We start from the raw sequence: 17,124 nt of genomic DNA, 5'->3' as shown, positions 1-17,124 counted from the left end.
ACTGCCTTCTGGGGCAGACCATTCCACACACCCACCACTCTCTGGGTGAAGAAGTTTCTCCTCATCTCTGTCCTAAATGGCCTACCCCTTATTTTTAAGCTGTATCCTCTGGTTCGGGACTCACCCATCAGTGGAAACATGTTTCCTGCCTCCAGAGTGTCCAATCCTTTAATAATCTTATACGTCTCAATCAGATCCCCTCTCAGTCTTCTATACTCAAAGGTATATAAGCCCAGTCGCTCCAATCTTTCAATATAAGACAGTCCCATCATTCCAGGAATTGAACTCGTGAACCTCCACTGCACTCCCTCAATAGCCAGAATGTCTTTCCTCAAATTTAGAGACCAGAACTGCACACAATATTCCAAGTGCGGTCTCACCAGGGCCCTGTACAGCTGCAGAAGAACCTCTTTGCTTCTATACTCAATCCCTCTTGTTATGAAGGCCAGCATGCTATTAGCCTTCTTCACTACCTGCTGTACCTGCATGCTTACCTTCATTATCTGCATTACTGGTTTACACCATGCACAGATCCAATCACAAATGAACTGACCAGAGGGAATTGAGCGAAGCAAAACACTTCATTTCTTGTGAATTTTTTCAACATTTATGTGTAATCTTCACAAAATTTATTTAAAATATTTTACACTCCAATCTCTGTGTTATCCTGTATGCAATATCTGAGTAGTTTGAACTGACTGTTCCTCTATTATCCTCAGACTCTAGGCTGTATGATGCTCTTTGTGTAACCCATACCAATTGCAAAGTTATTCCATAGATGGCATCCACTAAGACATTGGTAACTAAATATACATTGAATGATGATATATTGTAAGAATAATGGTTAGACCTTTCAATGAAATTTTCACAGTGCTGATCAGTCATAAATGTTAAAAATAAGGAAGCAAAATTTTTTTTTCTGTTTTTACTTCCTTGAAACATTTATGAAATTTGAAATAATGAGAAAAAGAAGTGTCCTGGAGCTCATTTATTTGCTGTCAGTGGTGCCTCCACCTTGCACCTTAAAATCCAGCAGCTTGGTTACCTAGCAACCCATTTCTTATTTACATGCGAAGCAAATCCTTCCTTATACAATGAGAGTTCAAATTTTCTGCAAATGAAGCGTCTTTCTCACTCCAACTCTGTTTGTACAGAATCATTTATAAATAGAGATACATTATTTAAAATAAAATTTCTATTAGTGAATGTATATTGATGAGGCAAACCTTTGTAGCTTGTGGGAAGCTCAGCATACTGTTACAATTAAATGAAAGGGTCCTACTGGCATTAAATATGTTTAAATCACAAGATACAACCTGATAATGTGAGGAAAATCAATAATGAGTGATTTAAAGCATCTTATGTCTAATTTGAATGTATATTACACTGCATGATGAGCAAAGGTTATAATTTAAAAGGACAGCTTTGTCATGCTATCGTTTTAATTGAGAATTACCAACAGTAATTTTTCTCTTTTGACTTTATATGTTTCTTAACTTCTCTAGTCAGCCACAGCCACCCCTGTCTCCTCATACGTTCTTTCTTCCTTTTTGGAATGAACTGATCCTGCAAGTTCTGCATTACACACAGAAATATCCGGCATTGTTCCTCCACTGTCATCCCTGTTAAGGTTTTGCACCATTGAACTTTGGCCAGCTCCTCCCTCATTGCTCCATAGTTCCCTTTATTCAACTGAAATATTGTCACCACCGATTGTACCCTCTCCCTTTCAAATTGCAGATTGAAGCTTATTGTATTATGGTCACTACCTCCTAATGGCTCCTTCACTTCGAGGTCCCTGATCAATTCTGGTTCGTTGAACAATACCAGATCCAGAATTGCCTTCCCCCTGGTAGGCTCCAGCACCAGCTGTTCTAAGAATCCATCTCAGAGGCACTCCACAAAGTCTCTTTCTTGAGGTCCAATACCATCCTGATTCTCCCAGTCTACCTGCATGTTGAAATCCCCCATAACAACTGCAGTAACATATTTGCAACAGGCCAATTTCAGCTCCTTTTTCAACTTACACCCTACATCCATACTACTGTTTGGGGCCTGTAGATAACTCCCAAGAGGGTCTTTCTAACCTTAGAATTTCTCAGCTCTATCCATACTGACTCTACATCCCCTGATTCTAGGTGATGTAGAGTCAGTATGGATAGAGCTGAGAAATTCTAAGGGTAGAAAGACCCTCTTGGGAGTTATCTACAGGCCCCCAAACAGTAGTATGGATGTTCAACACAGGACTCGACAGTGGCGAGGTGGGCCCAGCGGTGAAGAGATGGCGTCTCAAGAGTGCTGACTCTTACATTGATGGGTCCAGCGCAGGCACCAGTGATGGAGGACTCTCTTTTAGTTATATCTTTTTACCTCTTTTATTCTTAAACTATTCAACATGGCACTGAATCGTGGTGATACTTGAAGCTTTTCACTGTATTTTACTGTATTATTCATTTAAAATGCAAATGACAATAAATAAATCAATAATTCATTCACTCCCCAACATGTGCCACAGAAAATTGCACAGATAATGCCTGACATCTAAGATGTACTGGACAGGAAATGCATGCCTACGGGCGGCACGGTGGCTCAGTGGTTAGCACCTCTGCCTCACAGCGCCAGAGACCCGAGTTCAATTCCCGCCTCAGGTGACGGTCTGTGTGGAGTTTGCATATTCTCCCCGTGTCTGTGTGGGTTTCCTCCGGGTGCTCCGGTTTCCTCTCACAGTCCAAAGATGTGTAGGTTGGGTGGATTGGCCGCCTCATTCCTGAAGACGGGCTCTTGCCCGAAACGTCGATTCTCCTGCTCCTTGGATGCTGCCTGACCTGCTGCGCTTTTCCAGCAACACAGTTTCAGCTCATGCTAAATTGCCCGTAGTGTTAGGTGCATTAGTCAGAGGGAAATGGGTCTGAGTGGGTTACTCTTCGTAGCGTCGGTATGGACTTGTTGGGCCGAAGGGCCTGTTTCCACACTGAAGGGCATCTAATCATAAGGGGTTTTACAGAGATAAAATTTCTTTATGAACATTCATTTCCTGATCAGCTCACTATATTTGCATATGTTTTGATATAGCATCCATCTATTGTGTGATTGTATTTAACCAGAAAACACTTAAAACTATAATCACACTGTTTATTAAAAGTTAAACAAGTCTGAATGGCCCCAGAATTTACAAGTTACCATAACACATCAGAATTATAAAGCAGTTTTACAAAGCAAAGAGTAAATGTATAAAGACAGTTAAAACATCATTAAGATGTCAACAATGTATTTCATAACTCAGGTTAGAGCTGATTGGAGAATTACAGTACCAATCAAGAACTCACAGAGATGACTAACAACATCTGAACAATATTGATTTACCAGGGAGAAAAATAATTGAATCTTCAAACACATTTATTAACAACCATATATTTTTATTCTCAGAAGTGCTTGAGCAAATTAAAACCGTGATCAAGCATCAAAGTTCCCAAAGTTCAAAATTTATATCAAATTCCCAAAATAGATTCATCCCAAAGTTTTTCTTCTTCAGTTCTTGTGTCAATTTCCTTCTTTTTCTTTTGCTTTTTATGTTTTAGTTTCATTTCCTCTTTTTCTTGATTAAGTTCCTTTTTTTCCTTTTTATGTTTTACCTTTTCTTCTCTGCTCAGTACAAGCTCCTCTCGATCCCTTTGCTCTGCTTTGTGCTTTGACTGATCTTTAACTTGTTCCAGACACAGCTCCTCAGGGCTTTCTACCCTGCAGCTCAGAAGCTCACTTTCTCTTTTAGTTTCCATCTCCTTATTTCTTTTATCCCTTCTGTGTTTCTTCATCCCCCTAATCTTGTCTTTTTTGGAAGAGTCTGCACTGTCATCAGAGGGTATGGGTTTACATTCGTCGAGTGATTCTAAGCTGGATGAACCTTGGATATTTTCTGGATGGGTTGGCATCAGAGAAGGTAGCATTTCCGTGTGACAATCTATATGCAAGTCACTATTTTGTTCGCACCTGTCCCTCAGATAGTCATTTTGCATCGCGGGCAAAAGCTTAGCTCCAATTTTCATGTATGTTGGGAAAGTGTGTTCATCTGGGAGACCACCTGCGTTGGCTGTAGACAAACCTTCAAATGGGTATTCAGGAGAATGGGGCGGGCTGTCTGAAGGCAAGGTCACAGTCTCTTCTTCCTGATTGTCCTCAAACTTTCTAAAGGACACCTTTGGTACAAGACCCCTTGCTTTCTGAACTTTAATGAAGTCATCGAGTTCATCCTGGAATGAGTCGTAGATCTTTGACTTTGTATTCTTTACTAAGTTAACCACTTTATTTTCTCTGTGTATAAATAAAAACAAAATGATCAGCACTTGGTTTTAGCAGAGCACATACATTAGATTACACAGTGTTCCCAGATTACAGGCTGATCACTGTGTCACGAAAATGACTGGGATCCTTACCTTCAAGGCTGTACCATGTAAAGAGGTTAGCCAGGAGATATTAACTTGCAATATGATGGAAATTACTATGTTGAGTCATTACTTTAGAAAATGCCTGGATTTCTACAAGGAAATGCTTTTTCCATAAGTAATCTATACAAAACAATTCAATGCAAAGACGTAATCATAGAATCCCTACAATGTGGAAGCAGGCCATTTGACCCATCAGGTCCACACTGACCCTCTGAAGATCATCCCACTTAGATCCACCCTTCTACCCTATCCCTGTAACCCTGAATTTCCCATGGGTAATCCACTTAGCATGCACATCCCTGGACACTTTTGGCAATTTAGCATGGCCAATCCACCCAACCAGTCCAATGTGGGAGAAATCCCATGCAGACTTGTGAAGAATATGCAAACTCCACACAGATAGTTTCACAAGGATGAAATCAAACCTGGATCCCTGGTGCTGTGAGGCAGCAGTGCTAACCACTGAACCACCTTGTTGCCCTGTATAGAATTTAGTTGAACTACATCTTGAAGTGAATAATGAAATACTAAGTATAAAAGTATTAAAAATATGTGAATTGATTTAGATGAGAATTAAACATTAATTAAAGGCAAAATGCACACATGAAAAACGAGAAGCCAAACAGCTTGGTTCCAGGAAGATTGTTTCTCAGTTTCATTACCAGTAAACCTTCAAGCAACGCGGTATTTTTAATTCAATCTCAATCATTAAGATTACAAGTGTATTTATATCAACGCAAAACTCTTACTTCAAGTGATGCTTGTATCCTTGTAGGTGGCACTGATACTGCTCAATGGAATTGAGTGTGACATTGCAGATAGCACACGGATAGTCACCTGTTCCTACTGCAAAACATAAACTGATTATATTTCTAATCATGACTAAATCTGTGCAAAATTAAAAATGTTACCAATTTACTTACTTTCAAACCTACAAATGTTTAGGAATTAAGTACGTAAATAATTATCTTTACAAACAACATTGCTTCTATCACTTAGATTCACTTTATACTACAAGTCTAGATTAGAGTAGTGCTGGAAAAGCACAGCAGGTCAGGCAGCATCCAGGGAGCAGGAAAATCGACATTTCGGGCAAAAGCTCTTCATCAGGTTCCTTTATACCACATGTGTCTACTACACATTGGAAACTTGTCGTGCACATGAATCATAGAATCCTGTGGAAGCTGGACATTTGGCCCAGCGAGTCCACACCAACCTTCTGAAGAGCATCACTCCCGGACTGTCCCATTCCTATAACGCTGCATTTCCCATCGCTAATTCACCTAGCCCTCACATCCATGGGACACTGTGGGCAAGTTAGCATGGCCAATCCACCGAACCTGCACAGTGTTGGACTGTGGGAGGAAACGGGCAGACCCAGAGGAAACCCCACAGACACAGGGAGAATGTGCGAACTCCACACAGACAGCCACCTGAGGCTGGAATCAAAACAGGGTCCCTAGTGCTGTGAGAGCGGTGCCAACTACTGAGTCACCATGTCGCCATCTTGATTGTTGGTTGGGACATGAAAACTGCTCCCTCTTAAAAACAAGGTTTATATATGTCATTGTACTGAATATATTTGGTTGTCTAGATTAATTTTTTTGTGGAGTTACATGTCACATCACTGGTTTGTGTGTCTGGGATTGCTGCATAGAACAACACTCAAGAAAACTCAATATTCAACTCCTTCATCAAGATCCAAACCTATCTAGCAAGGATTCACTATTCTATCCCAATTGCACTGGTAGGTTTTGACTTCAGCATGTACTATCTACATAGAATAAATTCACTAAGCTTACTTAGCAACATCTTCAAGCCATCTGTTCTTATCACTGAGAAGGACAAAGAAGATCACCAAGAAGAGTGAAGAGAACATCATTACTCCTCAAGTTTCAAACAATTGAGTCGGAAGTTTATTGTTGCTCCCTTATTGTCACCAGAGTGGAAATCTTGGAATTCACAATTTAACCTCATTGTGCCTCCATTGTCATCACAGAAAGCTGCATGGTTCAAGAAGGCCCAGTGTGTCAGGGTATGGCAGATGGGGTTTAATGCAGATAAGTGCGAGGTGTTGCATTTTGGTAAGACAAACCAGAGCAGCAATTACGTCAGTTAATGGCAGGGTTTTGTTGAACATTGTTTCTTGAAAGTGTGTCACAGGTAAACAGGATGGTGAAGATGGCATTTGGAACGCTTGTCTTCATCGGTCAGAGCATTTACTACAGAACTTAGGATGTTATGGTTGTACAATACATTGCTAAGGCCAAATTTGGAGTACAATTCTGGTTGTCCTGTTATAGAAAAGATGTCATTAAATTGTAAAGGGTGCAAAAAGGATTTACTAGGATGTTACTGAGACTGGAAGGTTCAAGTCATAAGAAAAGACTGGATAGGCTGGGTCTTTTGTACCTGCAGTGTAGGAGGCTGAGGGGTGACTTATAGAGGTTTATAAAATCATGAGGGACATGGATAAGGTGAATTGCCAAGATCTTTTCCCCAGGGTAGGGGAGTCCAAAATTAGAGGCATAGGTTTAAGCCAAGAAGGGACAGATTTAAAAGCGTCCTGAGGGACAATTTTTTCTCATAGGGGATTGTGGGTGTATGGAATGAGCTGCCAGAGGAAGTAGTTGAGTTGAGTACAATTCAACATTTGGATAGATACATGGATAAGAAACGTTTAGAGGGATACGGGCCAAACACAAATGGGACTAATTCAGTTTAGGAAACCTAGTTGGCATGGACAAATTGGGCCGAAGGGCCTGTTTCCGTGCCGTATGACTCTATGTCTCCATAAGTAGCAAGTGGCGTTCATGATCGTCATGAGCTAGGCCATCTCCAACAAATGAGAATCTTGACATTCAATGACTTTACCATCACTGAACACTCCACTATCAACATTCTGGGGCCACCACTGAGCAATGACTGAACTGGACAAGCAAAAGTACTGAGTATTGTATAAGAGCACGTCAGAAAACTTGCATTAAGTAACTCGCCTTAGACTCCCCTATTCAGTAGGCACATGTTAGGAGTGTAACAGAATATTCCCCACTTGCCTAGATTAGTGCATCGACAACAACACTCAAGAAACCTCACACCATCCCGAACAAATAAGCCTGTATGAATGACACCACATCCACAAATGTTCAGTCCCTCACCACCAATGCACAGTGACAACTACAGGATGCTTTGAACAAATTCACTATGGCTCCTTAACACTTCCCTCACTCACTACCAATACCACCTGGAAGGACAAGAGCCGAACATGTGTAGGAATTTCACCGCCTGCAAGTTTCCCTCAGGTGAGTACAATTACAACATCTGGATAGATATATGGATAAGAATCCTGGAATTCCTTCCCTAACAGCATTGAGGATGAACCTGTCTACCATGGACCGCTGTGTTTCAAGGTGGCAGCTGACCACCACCATTTAAAGAGAAATCAGGTATGGGTGACAAATACTAGTCTAGCCAGCAACACTCACACCGTATGAAAGTATAAAGAAAAATACCCTAGCTAGCAAAAAAGTCATCCACTGTAGATGTAAAATTGTTAGTTGAGTATAATCAACTGTTTATTCGTGAGACGGCCCCACACATGAAATGTTTGTCACCATAAAGACTCCAAATAGTTCAAATTCTTTATCTTCCTGTATTAAGACGACAATGGCTCTTTTTGACAGAGCAGTGTGAAACAATTTTCACAAGTATTGTGTTAAAAATCACACAACACCAGGTTATAGTCCAACAGGTTTAATTGGAAGCACACTAGCTTTTGGAGCGATGCTCCTTCATCAGGTGATTGTGTACACAAGTATTGTGTAGAAGTAAAGTGATCCACCTGCAATGAATTTGAAACATACTAAAATCAGGGAAAGGGGTCAAGGATGAAATTCTTTTGCAAGTCTGGGAGAAATACTTTGGATTAATAAAATGAGAACATTACACCATATGATACAGGAGTAGGCCATTCAGTCCACCTGGTCTGCTCCTCCATTTGATCAAGGTTGATATGTTTCTTAACCCCATTCTCCTGCCTTTCCCTATAACTTCTGATTCACTTACTAATTGAGAACCTATCTATCTCTGTCTTAAATCCAATCAATTACTTCGCCCTCTGCAGCCATGAGTTGCGCAGATTCAGCGCCCTCTGATGAAAGAGATTCCTCATCAGTTCTAAAGGGTTCTCCCTTCACTCTGATGCTGTGCCCTCAAGGTCCTAGTCTCATTTACTGCTGGAAACAGGTTCTCTATGTCTATTTTATTCAGGCCTCTCATTATTCTGTAAATTTCAATGAGATCTCCCTAATCTATCTAAACTCTTATGGAGTATAGACACAGAATTCTTAACCATTCCTCATATGACAATCACTTCATCCCAGGGATCATTCTTGTAAACCTCCTCCAGACTTCCTCCAAGGCCAGCACATCCTTTCTTATGTACCAGGTCCACAATATTCCAAATACAGTCTTACCAGAGTCTTTTATAGTCTCAGCAGTAGATCCCTGCTCCTGCATTCTAGCCTTCTTGACAGTAACGCTAACATTGCATTTGCCTTCCTAACCGCCAACTGAATCTGCATATTAACCTGAGATAATCCTGAACTAGGACTCCCAAGTCCCTTTGTGTTGCAGATTTCCAAAGTCTTTCCCTGTTTAGAAAACAGTCTAAGCCTCTCTTCTTTCTATCAAAGAGTATAACCTCATGCTTTCCCACACTCTATTCCATCTGCCATTTCTTTGCCCACTCTCCTACCCTGTCCAACATAGCGGAACAAACATAAAGGGAGATGAAATTAATTCAATATGCCTGACAATAGGAGATCCTCAGTGAGAGAATCAATAAGTTGCCTGAGATGGCAAAGTACTCCCTTTGAACAGGTTTTTTGAAAGATATGAAACACAAGATCAGATGAAAAACCAGTTAAGCTGTTATGGAGGTGACTGAGTTTACAGAGTTTTAAATATTCCCTACACATATAAGCTTGTGATGTATGGAAATGTACATAATGATGAATGTCATTTGGTTGGGACACAGAAAAAGTCATATTGGCCCCACAGAATCACACCAACATTGTGTGGAGGACTTCAGTCAGTCCCTATTCTAACCGTATAGCCCTGTATGATTATTTCCCTCATGCGTCATCCACAATTTCCTTTTGAAATCACTGAATTTGTTTCTGCCAGTTTTGTGGGCAGTGACCTTTCCAATCTTTGCCACTCTGTCTAAAAATGCCTTCCTCATATTCTCTCTGTACCTAGAGCCGAAAACCATAAATCTTTGCCCCCAATTCTTGTACCATCAGCTAATGAGAGTAAAAGAGAAAATGATGTAAAAGCTCAGCAGGTCTTGGAGCTTTGACAAAGGATCAGTTAGACTTGAAACGTCAGCTCTTTTCTCTCCTTACAGATGTTGCCAGACCTGCTGAGATTTTCCAGCATTTTCTCTTTTGATTTCAGATTCCAGCATCCGCAGTAATTTGCTTTTAGCTAATGAGAGTAGTTTTCTTTGTCTAAGTAATCAAAGTCTGTCATAATCTTGCAAACCTCTGACAAATCTGCTATCAACCCCCTTTGTTCCAAACAGAACGAACCAATTTTTCCAACTTAACCTTATAGCTAAAATCTCTCATCTATTCTGAACCATTCTGGTAAATCTTCTCTGCATTTCCTTGAGGACTCTCACATTCTTTTTAACATGTGCTGACCAGAAGTGGATGCAATATTTCAGCTGTGGCCTAATTGGTGCTCTATAGAAATTCAGCAAAACTTCCCTCCTTTTGTTCTCCGTGCCTCTCATCATGTAGCTCAAGGCACCACTCACTTGCTCTCTCAATAAGTCCTGCCATGCACATGAACTCTCACATCCTTCTATCTATGCACATTTGAAAAAATTGTGCCATTAAGTCTATACTGATCAGAGTCATAGAGATGCAGACCATGGAAACTTCAGTCCAATTCGTCCATGCCGACCAGATATTCTAAATTAGTCTCATTACAATACTCAGTACTGTTGCTTATCATTAAATGTATAGTCCTGCCCTAATTTGCACTACCAAATGCAGCATCTCATATTCATCTAAAGTAAACTCCATCTGACAATCTCAGCCTATTTGCCCTTCTGATCAAGGTCATAGAGTCATAGAGATGTACAGCACAGAAACAGACCCTTCGGTCCAACCCGTCCATGCCGACCAGATATCCCAACCTAAACTGTCCCACTTGCCAGCACCTGGCCCATATCTCTCCAAACCCTTCCTACTTATTTGCCCATCCAGATGCCTTTCAAATGTTGCAATTGTACAAGCCTCCACCACTTCTTCTGGCAGCTCATTCTATACACGTAACATCCTCTGTGTGAAAAAGTTGTGCCTTAGGTCTCTTTTATATTTTAGATTAGATTCTCTACAGTGTGGAAACAGGACCTTCGGCCCAACAAGTCCACACCAACCCTCCAAACACCAGACCCATTCCCCCATAACTAACACTACGGACAATTTAGCATGGCCAATTCACCTAACCTGCACATTTTTGGACTGTGGGAGGAAACTGGAGCACCCAGAGGAAACCTACGCAGACACGGGGAGAACGTGCAAACTCCACACACAGTTGCCTGAGGCAGGAATTGAACCCGGATCTCTGGTGTTGTGAGGCAGCAATGCTAACCACTGAGCCACCGTGCCGCCCATTGACAATGGATTCACAGTCATCGTTAAACTTTTAATTCCAGATTTTCTATTGAACTCAAATTCTACTATCTGCCATAATGGGATTTGAACTCAGGTTCTCATAACATTACCTGGGTCTCTGGATTAACAGTCCAGCAATAAAACCACTAGGCCATTGCCTCCACTTTGTTATATCTTTCCCCTCTCACCCTAAACCTATGCCCTCTAGTTCTGGACTCCCCAACCCCAGTAAAAAGACTTTGTCTATTTATCCTATCCATGCCCTTCATGATTTTATAAATCTCAATATGGTCACTGCTCAGCCTCCGACACTCCAGGAAAAACAGCCCCAGCCTGTTCAGCCTCTCCCTATAGCTCAAATCCTCCAATCCTGGCAACATCCTTGTAAATCGCTTCTGAACCCTTTCCGGTTTCACAACATCCTTCCCAAAGGAAGGAGACCAGAATTGCGCATAATATTCCAAAAGTGGCCAAACCAATGTCCTGTACAGCCACAACATGACCTCCCAACTCCTGTACTTAATACACTGACCAATAAAGAAAAGCATCACAAACGCCATCTTCACTATCCTATCTACCTGCGACTCTACTTTCACGGAGCTAGGAACATGCACTCCAAGGTCTTCTTTGCTCAGCAACACTCCCTCAGACCTTACCATTAAGTGTATAAGTCCTGCTACGATTTACTTTCCCGAAATGCAGCACCTCGCATTTATCTAAATTAAACTTCATCTGCCACTCCTCAACCGATTGGCCCATCTGATCAAGATCCCAATGTAATCCAAGGTAACCTTCTTCACTGTCAGTATACCTCTCGGTGTCATCTGCAAACTTACTAACTGTACCTCTTATGCTCACATCCAAATCATTTATATAAATGATGAAAAGAAAAGCAGAGGACCCAGCACCGATCCTTGTGGCACTCCACTGGTCATAGGCCTCCAGTCTTAAAAACAACCCTCCACCACCACCCTCTGTCTTCTACCTTCGAGCCAGTTCTGTATCCAAATGGCTAGTTCTCCCTGTATTCCGTGAGATCTAATCTTGCTAACCAGTCTTCCATGGGGAACCTTTTCGAACACCTCAATGAAGTCCATGTAGATCATATCAACCGCTCTGCCTTCATCAATTTTCTTTGTTAACTCTCCAAAAAACTCAATCATGAGACATGATTTCCCACGCAAAAAGCCATGTTGACTATCCCGAATCAGTCCTTGCCCTCCCAAATACATGTACATCCTGTCCCTCAAGGTTCCCTCCAACAACTTGCCCACAACCAACGTCAGGCTCACTAGTCTATATTTCCCTGGCTTGTCCTTACCATTTTTCTTAAACAGTGGCACCAAATTAGCCAACCTCCAGTCTTCCAGCACCTCACTTCTGACTATCGATGATACAAATATTTCAGCAGGGGGCCCAGCAATCACTTCCCTAGCTTCCCACAGTTCTAGGGTACATCTGATCAGGTTCTGGGTATTTATCCACTTTTATGCGTTTCATGACATCCAGCACTTCCTCTTCTGTAATATGGACTGATTGAATAAATATTAAGTTCTTGCAGTTGGAAAGTAATCTATTGCTTATCAAAGTACTTTGGGACACCTCAATAATATAAAAGGCATTCTAAAAAAAAAACTCCATAGGATATGTTACTGGCAAGGTCAGCATTTGTTATTCATCCCTAATTGAGTGGAGTGGCTTGCTAGACCACTTTAGCGAGCAGTCAACCATGTTGCTGTGGATCTGGAGTTTGTAAGCTAGACTGGGTGAGGATGGCAGATTTTTTTTCCCTGAAGGCAGTAGAGAACAGATGAGTTTTTACAAGAAATGATTATGGTTTCATAACCACCATTCCTAAGACTAACTCTCAATCCCATCAACTGGGATTCAAACTCTTGGTCCAGAGGATTAGCCTGAGCCTCTCGATTACTTGCCCAATATTGTGAAAACCACAACACTACCTCCCCGGGTTTACATCCACTATAAATGTATATTGTTATTATTATTTTCTTGCTTACTTTCATTTCCTGTTAAAAGTTCAGACTGAAACTACTGCAGAGGCACCTAACTCAGCATTACCACCCCTCCTATTCCAAACATACAAAGAAAACTAACATTTCTGTCCACAACGAAAGCACTTTTCCTCACCCTGTAACCTGCCCTTTGTACTCTGAGGTAACTCCCCACTTTCCCTGATTCTTACCTATTTTTTGTTCAAATTTATCATCCCACGCTATTAAATTCCATCTGCCACTTATCTGCTCATTCTGTGAGCCTACCTATGCCCTGTTGCAGTGTTTACATTGCACTTTTGTGTGATGTGAGCATTGCCACGAAGGCTAGCATTCATTGCTCAGTCCTAGCTGCTCTTGAGAAATGTCTTCCATTGTGTCTTTTACTGAAGGTTATCTTTATATTTAGTCAGTGGCCATTTCCATATAGATTGCAAAAGTGTACAATTTTTTGATCTACAAATTTACACCTTGACATCAAGCTATGTTTCTTTTCTTGTACTATCCAGATCACCTGATGACTTTGGTTGAGAATTTGTGAAACCAGTGAATGTAATGTTTGTTGTACGTTCACACTCTCTACTTTTTCAATTTAAAAAAAAAATGAAGTGCGGGTATCACCGACTAGGACGTAATGTATTGCCCATCCCTAATTGCCCAGAGGGTAGTTAGGAGTCAACCACACTGATGTGTTTGGAATGACATGTAGGTGAGACCAGGAAGATGTTCTTCCCTAAAATGAACCAGTTTTTTAAAAAAAAAGACAATTGACAGTGGTTACAAATATATTTTGGAAAGAATTCAAATTTCACCATCTGCCTTGATGAGATTTAAACTCATATCCAGAACATTAACCTGGTGTTCTGGATTTCCAGTGACATCACCACTATACCACTGCCTCCCATAATGCAGTGATATTAAGGAATGCTCACCATTCTTCTCAGGAGAATCTGTCTCCTTCCCCATTTCCTCCATCAGTTGTCTCCTTAGGTCATTTTTCTTGTGCTTCTTGCCATTGTAATGTTGCTGGGCCATTAGTGGGTTGTTAAAAGAGGCACTGCATAATTTGCAGAATTTGTTGGAATCCTCCAGGTCCAAAGCTGTTGAAGGTGCCGTAGCAGCTTCTTGAGCAACCTCTGCCTCGCCCTTTTCCAGTTGCTCATTCTGCATAGACGTTTCCTCTGAAGGTGAACTTGCCACATTTGTGGTCACTGTGATTGAACTCAGCACTGAAATTCAAAAAATGGCTGTAATGATTCAAGATAGCTTTCAAATATTACACTTCATATTACCATTTTTGAGAAGTTGAACACCTTCTACTGGAGGAAAGCAAATACACTTATATCCGTAATGTTGTACAGCTAACAGATCATACTTATGTCCTAGAATCTGGGTCCATATAAAGGTGTAAATTATACACCATTTGATCAAATTTCAAATTTTCAATCTAAAAAAAATCAATAATATTCTTAAATAAGGTTGTTCCAATGAGAATGAACATATAAATTAGAAGGAGGCCCTTCAGCCCCTTGAATCTGTTCCACCATTCAATAAGATTGTGACTGATTTGTTTGTGCAGAACTAGACCATAGCAATCTATCCAAGTTAAGCCTTAAAAATTATTTTATAATAAAACCTATCCATTACACAATGCAAGGATTATGTCTTAAACTACTTACATGACAGGAATTATGAGAGTACAGTATTAGAGAGAATAACTGCATTCTGAAAAATGGCAGTTTTGTTAATGTATGTGGTAGGGGAAAGCTTGGAAATGTTAATGAAAGAAAAGGACTTAATGTGCAATATTGCATAAACAGGAGGTTAGGAGCTAAAACTACTGCACATGGGATGGGGGAATATACCAGTATGAATTAAGAATTGGCTGGAATAGAATAGACACACAACAAAGGATACTCAGAATGGCAGGGTGGTATTTAGTGGGATACAGCAATGGTCATTGCTGGGTCCATAGCTGTTCACAATCTTTTTAATTGATCTGCATACAGGATCACATATTTTATTGATGAATATTGCACTTTTTATAGATTTGCTGATGACATGACAAACTGGGTGGGATTGTAGGTGGTGGGGAGAGTTCAAAGAGGGTTCAAGAGGATTTGGACAGGCTAAGTAAATGGACTAAAACATGGAAAATAGAATATAATGTAAATATGTTTCAACTCATTCATTTTGGCAGAAAACACAGAAAGGTAGAGTATTGCCCTTAAATGGTGAGCATTTAGGATGTGCAGATGTCCAAAAAGACCAGGATGTCCTTGTCCATGAGTCACTAGCAAGTAGCACGCAGATGCAGTTATTAATTTGAAAGTCAAACAGTACGTTGGCATTTATTTCAAGGGAATTTGAGAACAAAGATATCTTGCTGCAATTGCATACAGCCTTGACCTTAGCTGGAATATGGTGTACAGTTTGGACCCCTTATCTAAGGAAGGATATTCTTGCCATAGAGGGAGTGCAATCGAGTTTCACCAGATTAATCCCTAGCATGGTTGGAAGGTCTTATGAGGAGAGACTGAAGAAATTGGTTTGTGTTCTCTACAGTTTCAAATAATGAAAGACGACCTCATAGAAACGTACAAAATTCTTACAGGTTATGACTTGGTGAGTGTAGATAGTGTATTTCCCCTGGCTAATGATTCTAGAATCAGGAGACATTTTATGGGAAAGTCCGTTGCGTGTGAATCCGTGAATCAAACTGGAGTTGGAGTCAATAGTTGAAGCCAATTGTAATGGTTCTTGTACCACAAGATATCAACTTGTCAGAGACCAGGAAATACTCTGACAAAATTAGACATTGAGCATGACAAAGAAAACAAAATCTTCAGAATGAGCTCACTCCTACCAGTCTGTGGCTGTGTAACACACGGCTGCTCTCCGACAAGCTGTTTCAGCCGCTTTGCATGGATCTTGCCTTGGTAATGGGACTGAGCCACTATGGGGGATGTGAAAACCATATTGCACAAGATGCAAAATTTATTCTTGTCCACTTCTCCTGTCCCAGCATCCTGCAATCAAGCATCAGACACAATCTCAGTAAACACACTGACTGTCGATTTATTTGGCTATAAGTCTGCAGTTTGAACACCTACAGTACAGCAACTTTTTTATATTAAAAAAAGGTAAGTACATAAGTAACACCTCAACATTTCTCAAAGTGTTTCACATGGAATGAACACAGCAATGACTGAAATAAGACAATGTGGCATCCACTTTTCTCACAACCAGCAAAAGGATGAATGATGAGTTGATGATGGTGCAGAGAAGGCTGTCATGAAGACAGCAGACTTCGGCAATTTTTTTCAATATCAAAAGATTAAAAACAGGATATCAAAACCACACCTGAAAAGTCAGATAACAGCAAATTACCAGTCATAAAACATCTTGGTAACAGCACATTAAAAGGAAACTATCCATAAATATTTTTGATTAGTTATTAATTTTTGATTAGTTATTAATATACTACAACATCACCTTTTATCATGAGCACATTATGGCACATGATATCAAGAAACAGCTCTGGGCCTGGCAACAGTCCAGCCACAGTATCAACAACCTGTGCTCCAGAACTTGCCACACCCCGAGCCAAACTACTCTAGTACAGCTCGGAGAAACTGAGGAGTGCAGATGCTGGGGAATCAAAGTTGAAGAGTGTGGCACTGGAAAAGGTCAGGCAGCATCCGAGGAACAGGAGCGTCGCCGTTTCAGGCATAAGCCCTTCACGAGGAATGAGGCTGTGGTAAAGTTACAAACTGTCATCTACTCAATAATATGGATAATTGCCCAGATCTGTCCTGCACACAAAAAGCATAATAAATCCAATCCGGCGAATAACCGCCTCTTCAGTCTACTCTCAATTATCAGTAAAGTAATGGATGGTGTCATCAACAGTGCTATCAAGCAGCACCTGCTCAGCAATAACCTGCTCAGTGCCACCTGGTTTGGGTTCCGTCAGGGTCA

At 40.8% G+C, this 17,124-nt stretch overlaps 1 protein-coding gene across 4 annotated transcripts in view; it reads right to left on the bottom strand.

Annotated features, from left to right (window-relative positions):
* Positions 1-3,138: 3,138 nt before the first annotated feature.
* The window catches only part of LOC122556465 (zinc finger matrin-type protein 1-like), a 103,750-nt gene continuing 89,764 nt past the window's right edge, over positions 3,139-17,124 (bottom strand). For all 4 annotated transcript variants that reach the window (XM_043703171.1, XM_043703344.1, XM_043703433.1 and 1 more), the window contains 4 exons: positions 16,010-16,172; positions 14,076-14,372; positions 5,192-5,288; positions 3,139-4,308 (listed from right to left, as the gene is read on the bottom strand). In XM_043703171.1, coding sequence (XP_043559106.1) covers positions 3,489-4,308; positions 5,192-5,288; positions 14,076-14,372; positions 16,010-16,172 — 1,377 coding nt within the window. In that variant the 3' untranslated portion in view covers positions 3,139-3,488. The remainder of the gene's footprint in view (positions 4,309-5,191; positions 5,289-14,075; positions 14,373-16,009; positions 16,173-17,124) is intronic.

The sequence above is a fragment of the Chiloscyllium plagiosum genome, chromosome 1, assembly GCF_004010195.1.
Source record: "Chiloscyllium plagiosum isolate BGI_BamShark_2017 chromosome 1, ASM401019v2, whole genome shotgun sequence".
NCBI classification, from domain to species: domain Eukaryota; kingdom Metazoa; phylum Chordata; class Chondrichthyes; order Orectolobiformes; family Hemiscylliidae; genus Chiloscyllium; species Chiloscyllium plagiosum.
Note: the sequence above shows the minus strand (reverse complement) of the source record. Positions and strands in the feature narration are given on the sequence as shown.